This window comes from Heloderma suspectum, chromosome 3 (genome assembly GCF_057233095.1).
Source record: "Heloderma suspectum isolate Gila_16-S chromosome 3, 16-S_ref, whole genome shotgun sequence".
NCBI classification, from domain to species: Eukaryota; Metazoa; Chordata; class Lepidosauria; order Squamata; family Helodermatidae; genus Heloderma; species Heloderma suspectum.
In genome coordinates this window covers 247,907,643-247,934,950 of record NC_139460.1, presented here as the reverse complement: position 1 = coordinate 247,934,950, position 27,308 = coordinate 247,907,643, and the positions used below count along the sequence as shown (strand labels likewise).

General features: G+C 41.3%; 1 protein-coding gene across 9 annotated transcripts in view; it reads left to right on the top strand.

Moving 5' to 3' along the window:
* ATRNL1 (attractin like 1) overlaps nucleotides 1-27,308 on the top strand; it is a 920,708-nt gene that overhangs the window by 121,625 nt on the left and 771,775 nt on the right. For all 9 annotated transcript variants that reach the window (XR_014789465.1, XR_014789464.1, XM_084846134.1 and 6 more), the window contains 3 exons: nucleotides 3,071-3,279; nucleotides 16,681-16,855; nucleotides 17,597-17,684. Coding sequence is in view for 7 of the 9 variants with exons in the window: in XM_084846134.1 (XP_084702260.1) it covers nucleotides 3,071-3,279; nucleotides 16,681-16,855; nucleotides 17,597-17,684 (472 nt within the window). In the remaining 2 variants the exon portion in view is untranslated. The remainder of the gene's footprint in view (nucleotides 1-3,070; nucleotides 3,280-16,680; nucleotides 16,856-17,596; nucleotides 17,685-27,308) is intronic.

Genomic DNA, 27,308 nt, shown 5'->3' with positions numbered 1-27,308 from the left:
GGACCTAACAGAAGCAGATGAGATTAAGAAGAGGTGGCAAGAATACACAGAAGAACTATACAGGAAAGATCTGAATGTCCCTGATAGCCATGATAGTGCGGTCACTGAACTTGAGCCGGACATCCTAGAGAGTGAAGTCAAGTGGGCCTTAGGAAGCATTAGTAACAACAAAGCTAGCGGAGATGACAGTACTCCAGCCGAGCTATTTAAAATCCTAAAAGATGATGCTGTTAAAGTGCTGCATTCAATATGCCAACAAATCTGGAACACTCAACAGTGGCCACAAGAGTGGAAAAGGTCAGTTTACATTCCAATTCCAAAGAAGGGCAACGCCAAAGAGTGTTCAAACTACCGCACAATTGCGCTCATTTCACATGCCAGCATGGTGATGCTCAAAATCCTACAAGCTAGGCTTCAGCAGTATGCGAACCGAGAACTACCGGAAGTACAAGCTGGGTTTCGAAGAGGCAGAGGAACTAGAGATCAAATCGCCAACATTTGCTGCATCATGGAGAAAGCAAGAGAATTCCAGAAAAACGTCTATTTCTGCTTCATTGACTACGCTAAAGCCTTTGATTGTGTGGATCACAACAAACTGTGGCAAATTCTGAAAGTGATGGGAGTACCATACCACCTTACCTGTCTCCTGAGAAACCTGTACAAGGGTCAAGAAGCAACTGTAAGAACCAGACATGGAACAACCGATTGCTTCAAAATTGGGAAAGGAGTACGACAAGGCTGCATATTGTCACCCTGCTTATTTAACTTATATGCAGAGTACATCATGAGAAATGCCGGGTTGGATGAATCAGAGGTCGGAATTAAGATTGCTGGGAGAATTTTCAACAATCTCCGATATGCAGACGATACCACCCTAATGGCAGAAAGCGAAGAGGATCTCAAGAGCCTCTTGTTGAGGGTGAAAGAGGAGAGTGCAAAAGCTGGTTTGAAACTCAACATTAAAAAAACGAAGATCATGGCATCTGGCCCCATCACTTCTGGCATATGGAAGGGGAAGAAATGGAAGCAGTGACAGATTTTACTTTCTTGGGCTCCAAGATCACCGCAGACGGTGACTGTAGCCATGAAATTAAACGACGCTTGCTCCTTGGGAGGAAAGCTATGGCCAACCTAGACAGCATAGTAAGAAGCAGAGACATCACCTTGCCGAAAAAGGTCCGTCTAATCAAAGCTATGGTTTTCCCAGTAGTAATGTATGGCTGTGAGAGCTGGACTATAAGGAAGGCTGAGTGCCGAAGAAGTGATGCTTTCGAACTGTGGTGCTGGAGAAGACTCTTACGAGTCCCCTGGACTGCAAGGAGGTCAAATCAGTCCATCCTAAAGGAAATCAACCCTGAGTGCTCATTGGAAGGACAGATACTGAAGCTGAAGCTCCAATATTTTGGCCACCTAATGCGAAGAGAAAACTCCCTGGAAAAGACCCTGATGCTGGGAAAGACTGAAGGCCAAAGGAGAAGGGGACGGCAGAGGATGAGATGGCTAGATAGCATCACGGATGCAATGAATATGAACTTGAGCACGCTCCGGGAGAGAGCGCAGGACAGGAAGGCCTGGCGTGCTATGGTCCATGGGGTCACGAAGAGTCGGACACGACTGAACGACTGAACAACAACAACAACTCCTGTGTTAGAGAGAGTGACTACTTGGCAACACAGTTATCTATAACATCCTGCCAAGTTCTCAGGAGAATTTTTTTTTTATCACTTCCCTACTTTTGCAGATTTCTGATCATTTTTGTAAGTGTGGTGATGCTCCCCCAGTCCTTGGTAGGATCCTGTAGTCAACTAGTTTAGCAAGTGGTTAGATGCATACACAAGTTGGTAAATAGTTCCTGTTGGGTCTCATTGTGATCAGACTTTAGGCAATGGAAATCTGGGACCCAGTGGAGTTGGCTGTCAATTTAAGTAGGCCATAGGCAGGACTATCATCCAAGCCAATCAGGAATCAAATTTCAGAGCAGGCAAGAACCAAGAAGGGCCAAAAACAGGTATATAGTCAAAGGCAGGCCGAAGTCAAGATCAACAGCACCAAAAGCACCTCATGGGAGATATGACTGCTTGGACTGAGGCGCAAGCTTTGAGGTCAAGTCTTTATAGGGCATAGTGCACTGGGATTGGCCCTTGGGGTCAGCTGACTGGAGGCTCAGGAAGGTTGGTCCTACAGTCTAAATAGTGCCCTTGAAGCCTAGAGCTCAATCTACCGGGCTTGCTGTAGAAACAAAGCTCTATAGGTGCAGGAGATAAGGTGCTAGAGCCAAAGTACTGGGAGCCCTCCTTTGAGACCACCTCCCTCACCTCACAGTTATCTATATTTACTGCTAGTCTTGGAATACTTTTGCTCCTTTTACCAAACTGAAGAATAAGATTACTTGTATTAGGCTCTTAGCACATTAAACGTACACTTTTTTAATTCCTTGAACAATTAATAAAATAACTTCAGTACTGCCAATAATGTTGTATGCCTTTCAAGGAACAAGTTAAACATAGTTATGCTTAAGGAAAACTAGTGTTAAAAGAATATGGTGTTAGGAACACTTCAAATATTATAAATTTCATACATGGGCAGTCATGAAAGAAACATCATGAAAAGCTATCATTGTGTGCTGATTATACACATGTATTTGGTTTGCTCACAGTGAAGTAGAAATATCAAAGCCTAGCAAAACTAGAGCCATCTTTGAGCTTTGACATGACTCAAAACCACATTTTTAGCCCACAGTTACCTTATCTTGCCTCTTGCCTATTCACAGATGCCCACCCAGTTCTAATTTTATAGGAGTAGAATAAGATACAATGGCGGAAAGGTGAACAATCTGCGAACAATCCCATGATACTCTGCTTATTGTGGTTTATCTGGTTTCTTATTCTGGTTTTGCTAATGGCTCATCAGATAGCTGTATTTGACTGGAATAAGTAGTTTAAAGGTTGCTTCTTAAGAAATTATTTTCTTACCCTGTTTCATGAAATGAAAAATGTGTAATTATATTACAATATAAATAAAGGCTTGACAATCTCCATGTCACTATTATATTTCCTCTTTCTTATTACAGAATTAATTCCTGTCCCAATAATTGCTCAGGGCATGGGAAGTGCACAACTAGTAGCTCCATTCCAAGCCAAGTGTATTGTGAATGTGACAAGTATTGGAAGGGAGAAGCCTGTGATATTCCTTATTGTAAAGCTAACTGTGGAAGTCCTGATCATGGCTACTGTGACTTGACAGGAGAAAAACTTTGTGTATGCAATGACAGCTGGCAAGGTGAGTTGCCAAAATCTTTTCCCAAAGCTGCTTCCCTGCTGTTGGTTATTGAGACACTTCATGAACTTGATCATTATTTTAAATGATTGCTCCTTGTCCCTGAGTCTCAAGATGGGTCAGGCTAAAAAAAAAAAAAAAATTCCCTACAGCAATTCAATTTCTCTTATGGAGTTTCCTGTGTCTTCTACAGATAGTTATTTAATATGTAATATGTTCAATACCTCTGCATCTGTTTCCTGTTTTCCCCTCATAGCAATAAGCACTCTGATGGATCTTAGTATCTTGCCCCGCCCCCTGGGGGTCATTGCTTCTTCAGCGTATTTCTACAAATGTTCTAATTTAGGACACTTCTTTAAGTAGTAGGTAGCTTCAAAGGCTGGACATTCCCTAGCTGCTTTCTCTTGGCCCCTTTTATATTGCTGTCTCAGTGGTTGAAGCGGCTGCTTCTGCTTTTGAGTAACTGTGAGAGAAGTCAGGGAATGTGATGGTATTGCGGTACTTGTCCACAGGAGCTATGGAGCAATAGCTGCAGTGGACAGGTGAATGCCAGCAGGACCTAAGCATGGGGGTGGGGGGAAGGGTATACTTTACTGGGACCAGGATATTTTATTTATTTATTTATTATTTATTTATTGCATTTATACCCTGCCTTTTTTCCCTTGCAAGGAACCCAAGGCGGCTTACATTATTCTCCTCCTCTCCATTTTATCCTCACAACAACAACCCTGTGAGGTGGGTTGGGCTGAGAGTCTGTGACTGGCCAAAGTCACCCAGTGAGCGTCCATGGCCAAGTGGGGACTAGAACCCGGATCTCCCAGCTCCTAGTCCAACACTCTTGCCACTACACCACACTGGCTCACAATTTTATCAGTAATTGATGAAATTACTGATACACAATTTTATCAGTAATTGTCCCATCCCCTGCATGGCTATAGGCCTTGGAAAAGGCTGCAGGATTTCTTCTTTTTTCTAAGTCTTGTAGCTGTGGATTCTTGGTAAAATCAGGTATGGGGAAGGAAGTATTTTTATGGGGGGAGGGTTCCAATAAAAAATGGACCCCTGCAACTGTGTTGGCTGTATGAAACATTATTATACTAACGTGTGTGTGGGAAAAAAACACAGTGTTCAGTTTGGCTCAGAGTGTGCTTGTGCAGTTAAACTAGACCTTGTAGTTTGAGAAACAGAGAGATTTGTGCTTCACTGTATGTGACATTCTCTCTGAAGGAAGTATCAGTCCCAGAGTTCCTTATGCATATGGAGGGACAAATAATCAGAGAGACGGACAGTGGGAACCAGTGTTACTTGCAGGATTTACAGGCCCAAAGCATATGTGAGTAAATGTCTAGCTCACAAGCATCCTAGTGATCTTTCTGACAATTTTTCTTGCAAAATGTTGCATCTGAAAAAAATACCTTGAAAAGAGTATGAGCTATTTTATTTAGGAGTTTACAACCAACCAACCAATCAACCAGTTTTCAGTAAAATGTGTATAGAATACAGATTTTTGTTGCTGTTGTTGCATACATCAAGTGATTATGGCAGAAGCTGAAAGAACTTATCAAAAACTGCAGGCATTTTACTGTGGGGACAAGAAAGAATATGCTAGTTTGTTTATCTGGGGCGAACTTGCAAGAGAAATTGACTTGGGGGAGATAATCCATGAATTTGTAAAAAGGCCATAAAAATAAAGCTTTAAAGGGAATTGGTCCATTTATTCCAATTCTTTGTAGCTCTGTTTGTCCATTTAGAAAAAAATAAAAAACATCAACAGGTTAATACCTTTATTACATTCAGCCAAAATACAAAACAGTCAGTGAGCTTTGTAGGACTCTTCTACAGGCTGGATGTTAAGTTATAAACTTAGCCAAAAAATGGTGGGTGGGTGGTGTTTTGGGGTAGGAAAGCCCCAGTGTGGGCCATGGTGTAATTTCATAAAGTTAAAAATGTAATTTCAGAATTAAAATGACAACTTTTATTTTATGGCTCTCGAGATTATATGTATGTGATGGGATTGTGGTATATGTGTGAGAGGAGTCCCATGTTACAAATTTGTACTGAGCTCTCCAAAATGATGTTTGGGCCCTGATGCCTGTACCTACTTACCTCTGCATGTTAGGGACTGGAGTGCTGATATTGGACGACATGACAACAAGTAATGGAGAGTTTTGGGATGGAGAGGGAACTGCTACTTAATATTTTATCAGTTTTCCTACTGATTTGCTACATATTTTCTTCATGCTCTGTCAACTCAGTTGGATCATAGTCTCTAGGTGTAAGTTTCTCTTGACTACAGAGACACTTGAATCCTGAAAATCTTAACTTTATTTAAAGGTAGTGTCTAACTTTTGTGGTGATTGAGAATTTTTGAAAATGTGACCACACTGTATTCAAGTGCAATCCTATGCATGTTTAGACAGAAAAAATGTCCTACAACTCCCAGCATCCCCCAGCTAGCATGCTGGATGGGGACTGCTGGGAGCTGTAGGACTTTTTTTCTGTCTAAACATGCATGGGATTGCACCCTTAGTGTTTTGTTTTTTTAAATGCAGCCAATTCATCCTCCAAGTATGTGTCTTTTTCAGCTAGTCTTTAACACTAAGGGAGGTCTTGCAACGTGTGTGCGAGAGATTCATGCACTGTGATCTGTTATGGAGAAACTGCCTATTGCTGATGGAAATTGGTTCCATTTATTAAGCATGGCCAGAGGTGAAACAAGCATTGGGGGGAGGGGGGCAGGATAACAGAACAGTAAGGTGGGTCATTAGGGCTGAGAAGTCAGTAGAGCCTGGTATTGGCAGGGCTAAAGCAGAGAAGAAAAGGGGCTTAATACAGGACAATTGGAATAGGAACTGAAGAGATGGTGGGGAGATAACGGAGGGAACAAATAGCTCTGTCTATGAATGTACGGCTACTATAACCAGAGTATATAGAACAGTGAAAATAGTGCACCCTATCTTGGCAAGTAGTTGGGTCCTATAGGAATGGGTTGTTTTTGTTGGATAAATTTAATGTTTACCTGTATTTACATGGTTGTGTTAAGAAAAGCTTTATCATGGTACCACACTGGTTGCAATTTATTTTTGTATTTATTTTTATGCCACATTGTTTGCAAAAAGAAAAAAAAAATGCATGCATTGAACACTTTTCAGTTTTATCACCTGCAGCTACGAAGAAGTAGGGTAGCATAGAAATAAAATAAAATAGTCATCAGTTCCATTCACTCCTATGCTGGAATATGTTGTTAATGGTTACCCAGACCCTTTTAGTTCAGGGTATAAAGGTAATATTCAGTACTATACTGTGTCTTTCTGAGCAATTGTGACATCTGGTGGATACTTTGGAATGAACATCTAGAATAGTAATCAAGGTTATGTGAGAAAATAAAATGATTATTCAAGCTCCTTATAAAAAATCCTGTCAAAAACAAAACTAGTTCTGATCTGATAGCCGAGTCTTCATTGTAATGCTTTCCATTACAGATTGTTGTATAGATATTTAGTAATCCCTAGTTTACGATCTCTAACATGGATTAGAATTGCTATCCCATATATAGGGATATACACTGAAAGAGTGGTGGAAAATTCAGCCTATTGCTGCTCAGCCATACTGATATAATCATTTACAACATTCTCTGACAGAAGAAAGGCATTGGACCATGCAGAGTTCTTATTATAAAGGGGCTTTGCTCCTTCAGTGTTGTGATTTAGAATATACCAAGAGGTCCCAAGAAAAGTGTTACCTTGTGTGGCTGCTGTCAAGGAAGTATAGGAAGAGAACCATCTCTGGAACATTCCTTTCTCTTAACACAGTCAAGAATTACACATTTCCTATCTGAGGAACAGTATTGATCTTACTATAATGTGAAGTGATTTAAGATGTTTAGATCCTTTAAATAAGATTCAGAGGAGGAGCCGTGTATAATCTGTTGCAGCAAAAACAACAGTCTTGTGGCACCTTAAAGATGAACAAACATATTGTAGCATGCTAATAGACCAGTTATTTCAAATCACATGTGATTATTTCTTTGGGCCACACTAAATTTGACAGTAGACCTATGCATTACAATTCGGTTGCGACTGAATTCTTATGAAGGGGATGTGTGGCTCAGTACTGATGTGTCTAATGCATTAGATGATTACTCCTTCATGACATCTCTAAATCCCAAAGAGAAAGAAGGCTCTACATGGGAGCCAGCAATAGTACTGAAGAACAAAGACTGAACAGTCACCTTCCGCAAACTGAAATCTATTAAAGTAAAATTGGTGCTAGACATCCATGTATTTGCACTGCTTTCCTGTTCTTTTTCTGAATTTCAGAGCTCACATGTCAAATACATCCCCTTGATACAGGAGATTTATCATTGTAATATGGCATGTAAAGAACAGCTAGGTTCTTTAAAATAAGGCACATTTTCTGTCTGTAGGCTTATAAGCTATGAGATGTGCTGCCTGCAGTTCCCTTCTTTTGGCTAGAGTTTCATGATAGGTGTTCAGAATTAATCTCTGCCTGTTATTGCTTAAGCTTCAGGTACAAGAAGTACTGTCACCTGAAGTACTGACATTTGCCCGAAATATGCAAGTTTTAAAAAATGGAATATGATCATGTAGGAAACAGTGTGGAGATGGAAGGCACAATACAAACAGCATTTTAGTCAGTTCTTGCAATGCCTGTTTTTTCTTAATACAAAAGGTGTGGCTTGAAATAGCTCAGGACATCTACTGTACTTTTCTCTGCCTGTGGAAGTAAGGAGCTGTCCAGAGTACTGGAACAACAAGATCATCCAGTAAACGAATGCATATGTACACCTTTGTAACCTATGGTAACTTGGATGCCTTGTTAATTAATATCAACTGAAGTTAAGTATGAGAATGGGGTAACTAGTATGCAAGTTCCTTTTTATTTCTAATTCTTTATATTTCCTTGGTGTTCCTATAAATATTGGTTGTTTTAAGATTAGCAGTACCCTGATTCAGAACAGAAGGTAATTCTAGAAAGTTGAGATAAAAAGGGAAGAACTATAACTTGTAAAGGAGGGTTAGTTAATTTGATTTTCTGTATAAGAACTGGTACTTAACAAGCCTTTGTGCAACGATTCAATATCTAATTCTAATACAGAGTTTGGTTCTCATCATTTAGGCTTAAATAGAGACAATGATTTCCTGCCACCCTACAGGTGTTAATTTACTTATCCTTGCTAAATAACTGTGCTATTGCCAGCTAGTGCTGTTGTGAGTGGTCATTGCACTTATTTTGCATATTTTGCATTTGATTGAATTATTACAGACTGTGCTTTTGTATTTCTTTGCCATTTTAACACCACTTTTACAGTTCCTCCTGGAAGTGTAAAACATGCACATAACTGCCAACTGAGAATAAGTTCATACATCTGATAAAGTGAACTCTAATCCATGAAAGATTATTCCATAATAAATTGCATAATAAATTTAATCCAGAATTCACAGTTGGGCAATACCTTTATTAGGACCAACCAAAATGCAACAAAAGCATGTTCAAGCTTTCAAGTTCTCCAGAACTCTTCATAAGCCTAGATAATACAAAAAGCAGGGGATAGGGAAAAAACAAAAAAGTATAAAGATTAGGCCAAATGCTGTGGCCAGTGAGGTCTGCAGCTTAAACACAGTGACTAGGTTCAGATGACACGCCACAGCTCATTGTGGGTTATTTAACCCACAACAAGTCACAGTGCCCTGCAGGTACTACGCTGCATATGCAACCCCCACTCAGGGGTTGTTGTGTCATGCGAATGCAGTGGGTATGGGTTATAGGAGAGTTAAACAACCCCTACATAACCCTAAAACAGGCCATGGGTTATGTGAGGGCTGTTTAACACTCACACAACCCACTCTTGCTGGGTTCACATGACATAACCTCCGAGTGGGGTTTCATAGTCAAAATGGTGGTGGCATATGCCTCATATGTGCTGCAGCCTTTCCGTGGGTTAAATAAATAAATAACCCACAGTGGGCTGCTATGTGAGCAGTCCCAGTCTCGAGATGAAGATTGCAGACTGAATGAACTAGCCACTGGCAGGTTTTGCAGATATCCTATTACACCTAGCATTGTGGGACAAAGAAGTAAAGGCTGACCCCCATTTCTGAAAACATAAAGGCTGGCTGTAGCTCAGTTCTGTCTCTTGCCTGGGAGAAACACACAGGTTCCCAGGTAGCAGAAGTAAAGAGAAACAAGATGGTTAGTTTTGAGGGTTTGAGAAAATAAAAGCCTGAGTCCCAACTGCTCTTCTTGAGCAGAACAGAGTTCACATTAATAGAATAGGGCTTTCCTGCCTCCCCCTTCTCTGCCTCCTCCTGCAACCTTCCACAATCTATTTCTGGGGGTTGGGGGCCCCTTGGGAATGGTGTGGGATATGATATGGGGCCGTGGTGGCTTAGTGGTTAAGACGCTGAACTGCAGACTGGAAGGTCGGCAGGTCAGCAGTTCGAGACCCGAGTGCTGCGTGACGGAGTGAGCTCCCGTCTTCAGTCCCAGCTTCTGCCAACCTAGCAGTTCGAAAGCAAGAAATTGCAAGTAGATAAATAGGTACCGCCTCAGCGGGAAAGGTAACAGCGTTCCGTGCACCTCGGTGTTCAGTCATGCCGGCCACATGACCATGGAAGCGTCTTCGGACAGCGCTGGCTCTTCGGCTTAGAAACGGGGATGAGCACCGCACCCTAGAGTCGGACACGACTGGTTGGGGACACCTTTACCTTTACCTTTATGATACAAAAGGAGGGAGGAATTGGAGGAAATCGATTCCCTTGTGTGAACAGGAAGAGTAACTTAGGGTGCAATCCTATTCAGATGGTGGCCGCCTCCGAACTTGGAGGCAACTGCCTATCCAATGCAGGGCAGGAGAAGCATGGAGGGGATCATTCTCTCTGCGCTTCTCCTGCCCTGCATTTTCGGCTAGACAGCCAATTGTGGCTGTTTAGCCGTGGGAGGCCTGAGCAAGGGAGGAGGCTGCCGTACGACACATTGGCTGCTCCGCGCTCCTCTTGCGATTGTGGAGGAAGGGGCTGTTCTGCGCTGCCTTGGAGGCAGCGCGGAAGTGGGGGGAGGTCAGTTCTCCAGGAACCGATGTTGGAGTGCGGGCTCTGAGGTCGGTTCCCAGAAAACCAGATATCCTATGACGCTCTAGCCACTGTCTAGCAGCCATAGGTCGCTCCCTCTTAGGATCCAGGCCAAAATCTCTATGTGAAAAATTACAACTGAAGTTTAGAGAGGATGTTTTCTGATTATATGGCATCTGACCACTTGAACTAAAAATATTGCTGGCTATTTTGACAGTTTACAGGGTTCAAAATAAATAGAAACGAGGTTTTTATTTAGTGCCCCCATTGATTATAATGAAGTTAGTTTACAAAGTTCACGTTTGCAAAATATTGCTCTGGTTTATAAATCTATCATGATAACTTAAGAGAAGGAACCAAATAATATAATACTATTGAAATGATAGAACTCATATATGGAACTTTGTTAGAATATTGCTGAACTTTGACCCAAGTGTTTTTATTAAACAGAAATTATAGATTGGATCCAGGATCTGCCTTCCATTGACAGAAGGGCTCCACTCTCGGAAGATGCCTCCACCCAATTTTTGTGGATCCCTCTTCCCCCGCACCATGGCTGGCCCCATTCAGCAGGGTTCCCTGACCCTTTGTGTAGCATTTTCAGGGCTGGAGGACCTGTCATGGGATGAGGGGTCAGGGAAGTCTGTTTCCACCAGCCCAGTTGCATGGATTCATACATCTGGACCCAACCCAATATCTGATATGAAGAGATACTGTAGTGTACCAATATATTGGTACCATATATTGGTATTGTTTGCATGAGTTAGCAACTGTAATGTTGACAACACAGCCATATTGACTTCATACTCTTTCCTTCTGCCTTTAAATGAGCATGAAATAAATTGCTGAATTGCTGAAAACTATAGCATTTTATAGAAGTACTTTTTCTCAAAACTATTCTATAAAATCTATTATTAGTATGTTAATAGTGAACTTAGATTTATATTTAGATAACAATTCAGGTTCCTTCCTGTTGTTGCAAATGCACAACTGAAATATCGAATGAAAGATTTGATATCTTTCAAAACTGAAAGTTGCATTGTAAAGTCGGGAATCAAAATGCTTAATCTTTTTCAAGAAAACTTAGTAAGCAAGGCACAACAATCCTAACATCTCCCTGAATGTGTGAAGGAGCAAAAGGCCAGCTTGCAAAAGTCAGGTTGCCTGCAGTTCCCATTTGTCAGTCTCTACTGCAGTTGAATTTCAAGGAATCAGATGTGTTGCTCATTTCTCTTTATAAGTGGACATAGGGACATATTGAGATAAAAGTGCTCAAATTCTGAAGGTAAGTGGCATTTGTGGAAAGGGGAACAACATTCAGACTTTGTCCTTCCTCTTTTATCCCTCAGTTCTTACTTTTCCCTTGTTCTTCCCTCTGGGCTATATTAGTTTCCCTGTATTGGAACAGTAATAGTTCCTGTGGAGCTGAAAATTGTTTCCTTAAAAACATGTTAAATTATCTGGGAGGGTACCAGGAAAATATATATCCCAAATAGCTTATAGCAGCATCATTTAGTTACCTTTGTTCAAGTACATGTCAGTTGATCTAGATTCTCAAATGTCTTCTAGGCAATTGCAGCAAGTTGTCCGACTAATATAACAATGCACTGCATACAAAACCTGCTCATTTTCGTAGTCAAGACCAACAACCACACTTGCGCAGAGAAAAGAAGTCCTGGGATCTACAGAGGTACTTGGGTGCACCCAGTGGCCAGTTGGATTTCTGACCTGAAGTCCTCTTGGGCATGTGGAAGTAGCTGTGCAGTTGTTAGAGTCTGAGTTAGGTTTTTACAAGCATGAGAATGATCAATCGCATTGATATACAACAGAAGAACAGCTTTCAGGAGCCTTGTAAACAATCTGAGCACATATGGTAGAGCCATTAAGGAGCTCATCCTGTTAACACACGACCTGCAACAGAAATCTGTGTTTTGTTCTGGTGATGCCAGCCACCAAGAGAGATACTAGCCACTCTCTCGGGTAGCATGCATACTTATAGTAAAATAAAGTCTATTACAGGTACAAGTGCAATCAGCTGCATCACAAGAGGCACAGGCTTCAGAAAACCTAAGAGCCAATCTGTTTACAAGTGACTGGCGCATATGCCAATTAATGATACTGTTACTCTGGCACAACCAAGAGCTTTGCGGGCAGTATGAAATGTCATGTGCTTAGTACAGAAATAATTAAAAAATGGACAAAAAGCAAAGTACATCCGGGCTGTAAACAATCTGGCTATTTGGTGCCAGGCTAGACATTAGAATAGGCCCAAAACATTGTAGAGCCATTCAGGTGCACAGTTTGTATCTGGGCACTCTCCACAATTGAACTCTACTAATTTGGTTCTATGGTGTACTCCATGTGAGGCTACAGATGCTACCGAGGGAGAAAGCACATCTCCAAAGTGATGTGACAATGGTGAGCATATTCAGAGTGAAGCGAGCTGCCCAGTGGGCTATCAGTTACACTGCATTTCTTATACAGCAAATGCACTTGCTCATTCTGACTAAGTAGAATAAAACTTGCTGTGAAGTTTTGTACTGTGTGTGTGTGTGTGCGTGGGCGTGCGCGTGTGTGTGTGCGTATTTGCATATTTCAGTGATTTTTTTCTCAAACAATAGATGACTTAGTTTTCTCTCAATAAATTGCAAAGTGCAGTATTTTTCTTTGTATTCTATGTCATTTTCTGTAAGTACCATAAGTGGTATATGCTGTGTTAGAGCATAAAATATAAAAGCATCTTACTTGAATATTTTTATGAATTGCAGAGTGAACTGGAGTTACCATATTTTAAATAAGGAGGTTTTCACTAAAATATATTCTCTTTCTTTTTGTGTTTCAGGGTTAGAGGCTTTGTGTATAATTTACCACTTGGTGTCACTGTTCTTCACAAAAAATCCCCCAAATAAGCTAAACCTAATACTAAAACATGTCTTTCATGTGTCTCTAGAATTTGATTTTAAACTTGTGGAAAAAGGACAAGGGTCAAATGTTGCCATTTAGAAATCAGTGTATCATTTTACAACAAAATAATGCAGTTTGCCTGTTTCTAAGGCCTTTGCTGAGATAATTTGTGTAACTGTTGGTTGTGTATATAAACATATTTGTTTGGGTTGGCTTCTTTCAAGTGGGCTACTATGGTGTTGGGTTTTAGCATGATTAATCTTTGATATAATTTTAAAGAGATGTTCTTAGTGTTTGTTGTGAATCTGTTCATATAGGGCCAGCTAGACATACACATATTTAGACTAATTTTAGAGCCATCTTTATTGACATTGTCAATTATATAATCAAAATGTACAGAAATGTGTCTTAGAGTGCAATCCTATTGGGATAGTTGGCCACTTCCGAAATCAGAGGTGGCTGACTATCCAAGGCAGAGCAGGTGGAACATGGAGGGGATCTTCCAGACAGATTATTTCGGCTGACTAGCTGGGGTTGTTGGAACAGGGGCAGGGGAGGTTGGATGGCACATAGGAAGTGTTGAAATGACACTTCTGTGGCCTCCTCCCTTCCCTGCCCCTAAGAACACCCCCTTTTCACCCACTCCGCACTGTAATTAGGAGCATAGAGATGGGGAAGAACCACACTACCTACAAGGGGGTGGGGAGCGCAATTTCTGGGAACCGAGCTCAGAGCCCTGGCTCTGAGCTCAGTTCTCAGAAACCGAAAAATCCTATGGCTGTCTAGGCAGTGTCTAGCGGTCATAGGATTGCTGTCCCCTACAAGTTTCAATAATAACCGCTGGCATTTGAGTACTACTTAAGAAAAAATCACAGCTGTTTCTCTGCTGCATATACAGAAAGTCTAGAGCATAATCCTGAGGTTTGTTGTTTATACAGAAGAGTATGGGAGCTCCCTGTAAGCAAGTGCTTTACTTCCTATAAAACAGGGCAACTGTCACATTGCATCCCATTGAGCCTCCCCTGGAGAAGCCCACTCTAATTATGTATGCAACTATTCGACACCAGACACCAAAGTTTTTGGAGTTTTTGAAAACATATATGCATAAATATCTGAGGGAAGTCTAAGATGGTTCAGTCTGGACCACTAAGGGAACTGCTGTTGAAATTCTAAGTTCTTACTGCTCAAACTGCTACTATTTCTTCCTGTTCCATAGTGAAATCAGCTCAAATACATTGATACAGGAAACTTTCCATCAGATCATTAGTAGGTTCCCGAGTTGCATGTTTCTGATAGGAAAGGGTGAGTGGCAGGCTGCTAACTCCAAATATGAATCTGTCATGCTTTTGTTTCCTACACTTGAACACTGAAACTCCTCAAGGGGAGATGTTTGATGTTTGTTTGGACCATTCGAGGAACCTCGCTTCCACCCTAAACCACCAGTGCGTCCTCGTTACCAAAGGGGAAACGCTTATCTCGTGTGCCAGGACCGGATAACACAAGCAACAACTCCACTGTAGTTCCTTCATGATAGTTGATAGGAGAGACCTTCCCCTGTTCTCCTTTGAAAACTGAGGGAGACGTGTCTGGATGCTTTAGCATCTTCTGCTTGGGATTATGGGGTAGAATTACAACTTCCATCATCCCTAGCCATCCATTTTCCACAAGGTATAATGTGAGTTGTAGTTTAACTCCAGTTATCAGAGGCAGAAGATGTTGCACCACCAACACACTGCAAGCTGTTTTCAAAGAAGCATAGGGAAGAAGAAGAGGCCTTGGAGTGAGCTCTCGCGTCCAAGATGCTGTGGATGGAGTCGTGAATGGGCTGGCAGGTGTGTGTGTACATATGTTAAGCAGAGATAAAGTGGGCAAACCTGCTTGAGGTGGGCTGTGCTGAGGTGGGCTTGTCCTTATGAGTGCCCCTACTCAGTTTCTCATGATACTTCTAGTCTCAGATTCTTTTCTTCTTCATGGTATCTGTGGTGGCACATGGAAAGTGTCTGTGCCTTTGCACAGCATACCCCGGGAACTTCTAGAGCAGCTGCAAGAATGGGACTCTTTCTGCTCTGCTGCCCTCAGCAAGCTTTCACCTACAATCTTGAAAATCTGTATATTTCAAATGGAAAATAAATAATTGCATTGTTTTAATATTTTGATAACTGTAAATATGTTTGTACTTATACCCAGGCTGTTCCTGGGGAAAATGCACCAACACACCACCCTAGTTAGTAGTTAAGCTATTGACTGTAGTTATAAGTTTCATCAGTGGCAATGCTGTGAATTGGAAAATGACTTCAACACATGAATTTAAACATAAGGGGCACTCTATTGCAGCTGCACTTCTGCTCATTCCATTGTGCCATCAGGACCCACAGCTAGTGCAACGGAAAGTTAGCGCTGCCTAAAGCAAGCTTAGAAATGCTCGTTTCCATTCAAAATTAGCCTTTCTAAAATATTAATAAAGAATGTTTCCTTGCTTTGAGGAAATTTATTGGTTTATGGTCAGCCTTGTGGGGGCTAAATTTATTTGCATGATTAAGGAATTAACTATTTTCTTTAAATCAGCAGTCAGAATATCAGTCAAATTTTCAAATGTGTAGTACAGCATGTACCAAGGTCTCTTTTTAACTAGTTAGTTTGGATCGAGCCATAATTATACTTAGAGTGGATCTATTGAAATCAGTGGGACAAGTTAGTCATGTCATGATTTCGATGGGTCTATTCTAAGCATCACGAAGGCTGTATCCAACCCATTGTTGGTTTGGTTTTTCATTCATTTAAAGAATTTTAATTCATAGCCAAATCTTCTAAAGGTTGTTCAGGTTTTCTTTAAGAGCACAGATCATCGTGAGAGAAATATTTTGCTTTTTAAAAAAATTAAATGGGATTGTGTTTTAACTTTTTTTGCCTGTCAAATACCTTAAAACAGGGATGGGGAATGTGTGGCCCTCCACATATTGTTGGACTGCAACTCCAATCATATCTCACCACTTTCTATGCTGGCTAGGACTGATGGGAGTTGTAGTCAAACAGCATCTGGAAGGCGACAGGTTCCCAACCCCTGCCTTAAAGTTACTAAAAATCATAAACTTAATACTCCTGTGTTCATAGAAATCTGATGCTTTGGGGACTTGTAAATTTTTGTTTAACTATCACATAGCTTTCTGAAATGATTGTCCATATATCTTTTTAGGATCCCCCCCACCCCCCAGCTCGGTACTAAAAACTGTTCTGCAATAATTTACTTCTGTATAGAATGATCTTCAGCAGGTCTGTAGAGTGGTTTCTAAAATGAACATTGTTTTTGTCAGTAGTTCAGCTTTTCTTTCAAACTTTCCAGTTATTTTCCAGTAATTTGTCTAGTAGACTGCAGTGCTCAGATGTAACTCTCCCTGCTCTTTTTAAACAGGTCCTGATTGTTCGTTGAATGTCCCTTCCATGGAATCATATTGGATTCTACCTAATGTGAAACCATTTAGTCCCTCTGTGAGCCGGGCTTCCCATAAGGCAGTTCTACGTGGAAAGTTTATGTGGGTGATAGGTGGATATGCATTTAATTACAGTACATTCCAAATGGTATTAAAGTAAGTCACTTCCTTTGTCTTTCTATTATTATTTTTATGTGAATTTGTTGTTATCTGATAAATAGCATTCCTCTGCCATACTTCTGCCCAACCACTCATGGAAGCCTTGTGGAAAGTGAGAGAGACAGAGAGGGCTGGGTGGGGAGGGATATGGTTGAAAATGGAGAACTTTGGGTGCATGAGCTCACTCTCGGAATCTAATGCCAGTTTGGCCCTCAGTGCAACATCCTATGCTGTTCTATAGGGGTCCCCAAGGCCCAATAGCAGGTTTTTGGAGGACACACAGGGCTCCTCTGGACAAGGGAGATGTGAGATCCCCATTCCATGAGTGGAAATCCATTCAGGGAAGTTGCAATGCAAGCCCAACACTCTTTTGTCAATTCCCTGATTCATTTGGATTCACTTTAGGCAAAACCATAGTGATAGGTCCATCCATGGTAATCAGACATCAAACTCTTCACAGTATTCAGTTGAAAATGTTTGATCTATGTATCCAAAGTATAAGGGTAAATTTGTCAGATAAAATATGGTTTTAAGTGGAATATTTTTTTCTAAGAGGAAGGAGTCAGAATACTTTTAAACACACAATTAGCTGTGGAAATGAAAATTGAAATTCAAAGAGCGTTAAAGTCCTAAGAGCTTGTAATGTATACAGGGAAAAACAAAAAAATAAGTTTGTTTCCAAAAATGAATAAGCCTAGAATTCTCTCACCTGACAAACTTTTAATTTTACCTTTTTAGCTATAATTTGGAAAGCAACATCTGGAATGTAGTACCTGTATCAAAAGGACCTCTTCAGCGATATGGACACACCATTGCTTTATATCAGGTTTGGTTCATTTAGGCTAATATTTAACTTTGCCAACATGTCACCACTGAATCATATAGTGAAATCATGACAGCCGGACTTTCACAGCTCTTTCTTTAAACTGTTATGGATAATTATACTTCAGTGCAAGCAGCCTCCTCAGTTCATTCTTTGAATGTGTTATTCCTATGGTAGATGGTAACTCAATTTCTAACTTTCCCATACTTCAGAATTCTGAGTAAGTAATTATTTTTCCCATTTTGTATTACATCACCACGCCATGAAAAAAACCCATGTAGTTAAGACAAGCTTCTGTAATTTGAGGCCGCAATCCTATATGCACTTACTTTGGAGTAAGACCCAATGAACACAGTGGGACTTACTTCTGAGTAGACATATATAGAATTGCAATGTCAATCTAGTAATCATATTTCTAACAGTGTATTTCTTATTTTTTTTGTTCTGTTTCTCTAAATGAGAGAGAGACAGACAGACAGACAGACAGAGATAGAGAGGGGGAGAGTTGCTCATATCCAAAAGGCACTCTCCCTGTATGGAAATGGAATAGAGTATTGACTTTATTACTGACAGTAGCTCCAGTCCTGCATACCTAAGAGACAGCTTCCTTCCCTGTCTCATTGTCATTCCTCAAAATCAATCCAGAATATTTTGATTGACCTGACTATTTGTACATCGAAGCGGTACAATGAGTTATCTAGAAAGGTATTACAGAAGGTGCTTTTCGGATATCTAACTTCCTATTTTTGGATGCCCCCAAGGACTGAAATGATAGTACTTTGGATGTATTGTAAAAAGTCCTATTTGGGCTAACTTTATTTTAGCTGCTGAGGTTAAGCATTTCTGTGTTGTGTTCAATTTAGCTGAACATTTCTCTTATGCTTCATAGCTTTTTATAAATGGGACCTTTCCTGTAAGCCTATAGAAAGCCAGACAACTAAATAAAAATATTTTTAAAATATAGGTATGGACTATAAATAGCTGCCCCTTCATGGATCACTGCCTTGTTGTGGCGAAGGGGCTTGCGTAACTCAGTGAAGCCATAAGCTATGCCGTGCAGGGCCACCGAAGACGGACAAGTCATGGCGGAGAGTTCTGACAAACTGTGTTCCACTGGAGAAGGAAATGGCAACCCACTCCAGTATTCTTGCCAAGAAAACCCCATGGAACGTATCACAAGGCTAAAAGAGATGACGCCGGAAGATGAGCCCCTCAGGTTGGAAGGTGTCCAATATACTACTGGGGAAGAGCAGAGGGAATTTCCAAGTAGTGCCAGAAACAGTGAAGCGGCTGGGCCAAAGCCAAAAGGACACTCAGCTGTGGATGTGTCTGGTGGTGAAAAGAAAATCCGATGCTGTAAAGAACAGTATTGTTTAGGAACCTGGAAGGTAAGATCAATGAATCAAGGTAAGCTGGAGGTGGTCAAACATGAGATGGCAAGATTGAACATAGACATCTTGGGAATCAGCGAACTAAAGTGGACAAGCATGGACGAATTTAATTCAGGTGACCATATATCTACTACTGTGGGCAAGAATCCCGTAGAAGAAATGGAATAGCACTCCTAGTCAACAAAAGGGTGGGAAAAGCAGTACTGGGGTACAATCTCAAAAATGATAGAATGATCTCAGTACGAATTCAAGGCAAACCATTCAACATCACAGTAATTCAAGTCTATGCCCCAACCACTGAGGCCGAAGAAGCTGAGGTTGATCGGTTCTATGAAGACCTACAACACCTTCTAGAACTAACACCAAAAAAGATGTCCTTTTCATCATAGGGCATTGGAATGCTAAAGTAGGAAGTCAAGAAATCACCGGGATAACAGGCAAGCATGGCCTTGGTGTACAAAATGAAACAGGACAAAGGCTAATAGAGTTTTGCCAAGAGAACACGCTGATCATAGCAAACACTCTTTTCCAACAGCACAAGAGGCGACTCTACACATGGTCTATATCGAAATCAGATTGATTATGTCCTTTGCAGCCAAAGATGGAGAAGCTGTATACAGTCAGTAAAGCAAGACCTGGAGCTGACTGTGGCTCAGATCATGAGCTGCTTCTTGCAAAATTTCGGCTTAAATTGAAGAACGTAGGGGAAACCACTAAACCATTCAGGTATGACCTAAATCATATCCCTTATGAATATACAGTGGAGGTGATGAATAGATTTAAGGGATTAGACCTGATAGACAGAGTGCCTGAGGAACTATGGACAGAGGTCTGTAACATTGTTCAGGAGGCAGCAACTCAATCCATACCAAAGAAAAAGAAATGCAAGAAAGCCAAGTGGCTGTCTGACGAGGCTTTACAAGTAGCTGAGGAAAGAAGGGAAGCAAAAAGCAAGGGAGAAAGGGGAAGATATATCCAACTGAATGCAGAGTTCCAGAGAATAGCAAGGGGAGACAAGAAGGCCTTCTTAAATGAACAATGCGAAGAAATCGAGGAAAACAATAGAATGGGAAAGACTAGAGAACTTTTCAAGAAAATCAGAGATATCAAGGGAACATTTTGTGCAAAGACGGACATGATAAAGGACAAAGAAGGCAGGGACCTAACAGAAGCAGATGAGATTAAGAAGAGGTGGCAAGAATACACAGAAGAACTATACAGGAAAGATCTTAATGTCCCTGACAGCCATGATAGTGCGCTCACTGAACTTGAGCCGGACATCCTAGAGAGTGAAGTCAAGTGGGCCTTAGGAAGCATTACTAACAACAAAGCTAGCGGAGCTTTAATGACAGTCTTCCAGCTGAGCTATTTAAAATCCTAAAAATGATGCTGTTAAAGTGCTGCACTCAATATGCCAACACATTTGGAACACTCAACAGTGGCCACAAGACGGGAAAAGGTCAGTTTACATTCCAATTCCAAAGAAGGGCAACGCCAAAGAGTGTTCAAACTACCATACAATTGTGCTCATTTCACATGCTAGCAAGGTGATGCTCAAAATCCTACAAGCTAGGCTTCAGTAGTATGTGAACCGAGAACTACTGGAAGTACAAGCTGGGTTTCGAAGAGTCAGAGGAAGTAGAGATCAAATTGCCAACATTCGCTGGATCATGGAGAAAATTCCAGAAAACCGTCTATTTCTGCTTCATTGACTACGCTAAAGCCTTTGATTGTGTGGATCTCAACAAACTGTGGCAAATTCTTAAAGAGATGGGAGTACCAGACCACCTTACCTGTCTCTTGAGAAACCTGTACGAGGGTGAAGAAGCAATAGTAAGAACCGGACATGGAACAACCGATTGGTTCAAAAGGAGTACGACAAGGCTGTATATTGTTGCCCTGCTTATTTAATTTATATGCAGAGTACATCATGAGAAACGCCGGGTTGGATGAATCACAGGTCGGAATTAAGATTGCTAGGAGAATTATCAACAACCTCAGATATGCAGACGATACCACCCTAATGGCAGAAAGTGAAGAGGATCTAAAGAGCCTCTTGTTGAGGGTGAAAGTGGAGAGTGCAAAAGCTGGTTTGAAACTCAACATTAAAAAAACTAAGATCATGGCATCTGGCCCCATCACTTCCTGGCATATAGAAGGGGAGGAAATGGAAGCAGTGACAGATTTTATTTTCTTGGGCTCCAAGATCACTGCAGACGGTGACTGTAGCCATGAAATTAAAAGACGCTTGCTCCTTGGGAGGAAAGCTATGGCCAACCTAGACAGCATAGTAAGAAGCAGAGACATCACCTTGCCGACAAAGGTCCGTCTAATCAAAGCTATGGTTTTGCCAGTAGTAACATATGGCTGTGAGAGCTGGACTATAAGGAAGGCTGAGTGCCGAAGAATTGATGCTTTCGAACTGTGGTGCTGGAGAAGACTCTTACGAGTCCCCTGGACTGCAAGGAGGTCAAATCAGTCAATCCTAAAGGAAATCAACCCTGAGTGCTCATTGGAAGGACAGATACTGAAGCTGAAGCTCCAATATTTTGGCCACCTAATGCGAAGAGAAAACTCCCTGGAAAAGACCCCGATGCTGGGAATGATTGAAGGCCAAAGGAGACGGGGACGGCAGAGGATGAGATGGCTAGATAGCATCACCGATGCAATGGAGATGAACTTGAGCACACCCCGGGAGAGAGCGGAGGACAGGAAGGCCTGGCGTGCTATGGTCCATGGAGTCACAAAGAGTCGGACACGACTTAACGACTGAACAACATAAATAGCTGGCCATTGAAATATGGATGGTTTTATTTTAAAAATATTTATAGTAGAACAATTGTTTTAATTTTAGGTTTGAAAAAACATAAAGGCTGGGTTCGCACATCACTTTAAGCCATGATGGTTTATAAGCTACTCACAGTACCCCCCACACAATTGGACAAATAAGCTACTGTGCAGAGCTTATTTTCCCCAACCTCACCCCTCCTCCCTCTACAGTCCTCCTGCTTGGCCGGGATGGTATCCCAGCTTCCTTTGAATTGGAAACCAAATCCTGACATCCCCTGCGCCACTGCTATTTCACCTGCATCTCTCTGATTGGCTTGTCTCATCTAGGGGTGTATTCTTCTGTCTCCTATCTCTGTTGGATCAGCACTGCTGATTGTTAGCTGCTTTTCTGCTCCCCTGCTGCCCCACCCAGTCAGCAGTGCCCCAGTCCTCAAGGTATTCCTTCCTGCTCCTGCTCCCTCCTCCCATTGATGTCACCCACTTCCCAGCCAGTTTTCAAAGCCATTCCCTTATGCCCACCCATGTACACCAAAAGGGGGGGTGGGGCTCTAAGTCCTTGGTAGTTGGCTGGAATGGGGCAACATTTTATATGTGGGGTCTCCTCATGGGGAGCTTCCAGACTCTGTACTGGATAACTGTGTGACTTTTCTTTTTCATGGAAAAGTGAGCAGAAACTAACCGCTTGCTATCCTTCCGTTCCCTTCGCTTTTCCCCACCTTCCTCTTCCCTTCCCAGAGTGTAATCTGTTGTTAGGTAGATCTCAGAAACAGCGATCTGGAGCAGAGCGTCAGCAGCGGTTTTGACTGCTCTTGGCAAGCGACTCTGTAGGCGATCTTTAAACCTCTCGTTAAGCCACTGTGGAGTGCCAGACGACAAGATAAGCCATGATGGTTTAAATAAACCTCACTGCAGACCATGGCTTTCAGGGTGGCTTATGTTGGATTAATAAGCCACCCTGGATGGGGAAAACCGCTTGCAGATGGCACGATCATGGTGGATTATAAACTACTGTGAGTAGCTTATAAACCACAATGGCTTAAAGTAATCTGAGGTGCTGAAGACAATTAAAAAAAACAAAAAACTGAAGTGTGATCATACTTTCTGGTTCGCAATATAAATATCCACAATGAGCACGAAGGTCAGAGACTGACCTAGATCTATAGATTTATTTGTACTGCAGATTTGAGTACATTGCTGGATGATAGGAACTTCATCTCTGAAAAGATGTTTGACATTCAGTTTGACAGTGTTGAACACTGGCTGGAAGGGGAGGATGCAAAGGAATATGTAGAATGAGTTTACCATCCCTCTCAGCCGGTGAATTAGTGCTGTAAAAATTGGTGTGCTTAGGGTATTTGGTGTGTATAGGGTGTTTGGCGTGCTTAGGGTGGAGGATATAATTCACATGCCACTGGGTACTGGATTGAGTATTCTAATTTCAGGATCCTTTTGCGTACATAGATCATTGTTCTGTCTCAGATTCATGTGTGGTTCAGCATATGGATAGATTTTTACACACACACAATATCTCTTTTTACATAGTGGTGGTGGTGGTGGTGGTGGTGGTAGTAGTAATAGTAATAATATCAAATTTGCTTCAGAAATCTTCAGTTACATTTGAAACCGTACTATTGTCCAAGAAGAATAAATTATCAGTTGTCTTGACATAACATTATCCCAAGTACCTAACATTCGTAACTATGTTCATTGAGGAATAACTTATTCCTAAATCCCATTGATTTTTTTTTCAATGAGGCTTTAAAGTGAGTGTGCATAGGATTTGAACTCATTTGGGCTTATTTCCCAGTAAACATGCAGAGGACTATTAGATTTTGTTTAATGCTTTTGTAAAACAGCTGTATTTGGATTGTGACATCACAGAGTTTTACAGCTTGTTACTGTGATTGTGTTGATTAGACCCACGCTACTTGACTCTAAAATATTTTTCCTGTTTCAGTAAAGGAGAAGAATCTGCTCAATATGAATATTCTTGCTTAGCAGTGCAGTGGATTAGGTTGTAAAGGCTATCTCTGTTCGTTGACTCAGAGCTGAACTTGGTCCTATAGCTGAATATCAGACAAAACCTTCTAGAAAATAGGAAGAATAATCACAAGGCAGGATAAGGAGGATAAGTGAGATGATTATTTATAAAGCAGTTTGTAACTTGCTGTTCCGGCCTGCCGAGTTTCAGTGTCATTGCTTTGGTTTAGGTTGTAATGATATGCAAGAATAACTGATCTTCTTAAGTGACAGTTCGTTTAAAAACATTTTGGGCTGTGATCCTAAACTACTGTTGCAGTAAAAACAACATTTGTTTCAATGAGAGCTGCCTGTTCGGTGCTTTTGAGATTCAGCGTATTACTTCTAGTCATCTCCTATTCATCAGCACAAGGTCTACTGAGCACAGTGGAAGGAAGAGAATTATCTAATTGATAATTTTGGCTCCCTGTATTAATTTGGTGTCTCTATGGAGTTTCCACACAATGTTTCTGAGACTCACTGACGTTCTTAAAAACTCATGCTGTTATTCCTAAACTTTTCCCATTGTTGAAGGAAAGCAAGTCATATCAAAGCCAAATTATTTCTTAAGAGGCTCTTAGCCTAATATCATTTATACATCTTTAGGTCTTTTACTCCCTGATAATTTTAAAAACAGAATGCAAATTTGAAGTGCTTTCAGTTATAATCCAAACAAGTTATTTAAACAGTAATTCTTTCTATAATAAAAGGAAACCATCAAATTTGTACATGTAATTCAGATGAAAGTTGTGCAGTGGGGAGTAGGGAGTAGGTGTTTTAAAAGAATGTAATGGGAAGAAGAAAATTATATAGTAATCTATTGTCATTAGTTTGTGGTGGTGCAATCTATATTGTAACGCACAAAGAGACTTGGTGGTGGTATGAGCTAAATTGGCTGATTTATCTGATGTGGAATGTTCATTGAGGGAAGATGTCAGCCTTAGAATGTTCATGATAGTCCAGCTTTGTGAAGTGAACTAAATTGTCATTTTGCCTTGTGGTGGGGGTGGGGGCAGGGGCAGGGATCCTCTCACAGGCCTAGATAGAAAGGGCTGTGGGACACTGAGGATTTGAAAGCTTCGTAGCAAGAGGCTTCAGGGGAGGGAAGCTAATCAGACTATTGGCTCATGTACTCCAATACCGTCTGATAACATTCCAAGTCACAAGAAGAAATATTTCGCCCCTTTCCACCCTAAGATTATTTTAGCTATAGATGCTAGGAATTGCGCCTTGTATGAAAACCATGTGTTTTGCCTCTGAATTATGGCCCTTCCTTCAGAGTAGCCAGTGGACTTAAAAGTAGGAACCCAAGGGAAGTGTTTACAGATTCTAAAGACAGGAGAAATTGAATGATCTTGGCAGGAAGTGAGAGTGAGATGCAGGAGTGCAGAGCCAGCCAGGTAAGCTGGCTGGCTTAAAGTTGGGGTTGCTAAATGGAGCATGATGGAGTAACAGGGAAAATGAAAAGCCTGAGAGAACAACAGATAGAGGAGACACCACAGAATAAAAGAAAAGGGTGGCTAAGCAGAATGTGTGCTTGGGGCCAGGAGAGGCTATTCACAGATTGCAGGAAGGAAGTGTACAAGCAAGGGAAGATGGAATACTGTGGGCTGTGAGTCAAGGGGTACATAGATTTGTGAGGTCTTCATCATTTGAATCTCTTGTACATTGAGTTGTGATAAAAAGGAAATTCTTAAAGCCATGCCTTTTGGCCATCACTGCTGCACTTTGATAAGGGAAACCACACCTGCTAAAATTCTCAGTTCTATGCAACTAGTAAAGACTTTCTTGGATCTGGTCCTGGAAATAATAAGAGGGCAGCAAGTTCAGAATATCAGTGTGGAGGTGGAAGAGCTGAATTTCAGCCACTGGTGACAAGAGATGTAAAAATAGACTCAACATTGGGTCACTTCACTCAGGCCCTCTCTCTGGGGCAAGTGAGAAAGTATTGACACTGGCGTTGATTTGCCTCCCCACTATAATGGTAGTAGCAACTTTTGCTTAGAGAAGCACAACTGTTCCCATAGCTAAAATTGGTGAGTAAGGCAAAGAAAACCTAGACCTCCCCTCCCTCTTGAATTCTTGGGGAACAGCATGGAGTCTTTCCAAATTTCTAAGTCATAGGGATGGGAGCTGGCAAGGAGAAAAACCCTGGATTTAGCCAATGTGCGCCTCTGATCAAAGAAAGTAAATTAGTTATATTTAAATTAAATTGAATTTTAGAAGACATTCTTAAATTCAGAAATGTCTGAATTTATATTTCACTCTGAAGAACAAGGAAGCTCCAGACCAGGCATACTTAACATGTTACTGCAGTATATATCTATAAATTATTGAAAGTTTATTGAGAGATTTTTTGTGTAAAAGGCTAATCACAATTATTAAAAGGAAACTGGATTCTTCTTGGATACCTCTAAATAAAAATGGTGATGAAGAAAAGGCCTGGAGCACAGTAATGTCTTCCTTCTGTGCACTGTGTGAAAATCTTATTCCTCCATGCAATCTGTTCCCCATCTTTCTGTACCCCCCTCTCCTGCACAGTCTTAATCTCCAACCCTGCTTTACTTTCTCCTGCCCCAGATACCACTCCCCGCAAATATTTTAACCCCAGCCCCACTCATCCTCTCTTGTTCCTAACCACCATCCCAATAATTTTGAGTGAATTTACTCTCTGCTCTCACCTGTCATCTCTTTTTTTCTCTCTCCCTCCTTTCCGTTCCTGCACACATGTACTTTCTTTCCATCTCCCCTGAGAGATGAACCCTTTCTGGCAAGGCTTCACAGCCACAAGCTCAATACAAGATTGGATCACTCTACAAGAGTAAATAGTAAAGCACTGATGTCTTTGCATTTACACTTACACTTGTAAGCCTCTAGGGTACAGCTAGAATGGACATGAGACCCCTGGAATTTGTGGCCTATGAAGAACTAAATATGTGCCTGAGCCAATGTTTTGAGATTCTTTTTCCAGAATGTTCATTTAGGGCACAATCCTATAGCTGCTACACAGTGGCTAGATGGCCATAGGATTTTTATTTATTTTATTTATTAAATTTCTTAATTGCTCATCTGGCTGGCCACTCTGGGTGATGTACAATGGTACAATTTAAAACAGTAAAATTATACATTAAAACATTATTTAAAAATACCCTAACCTACCCCAAATGCCTGCCTGAATAACCAAGTTTTCAGTGCGTGGTAGAAGCTCATTAAAGAGGGGTCATGGCGGAGTTCCCTACAGAGGGAGTTCCACAGAGTGGGGGCCACCACAGAGAAGGCCCTCTCCCTCGTCTTCACTAGCCTAGCTGTCCTGACTGTTGGGACAGAGAGAAGGCCATCCGAGGCTGATCTTGTTAAGGGGCCTGCCTGGTGTTGCTGGAGGCGCTCCTTGAGATAGGCTGGGCTGGAACCGCATAGGGTTTTAAAG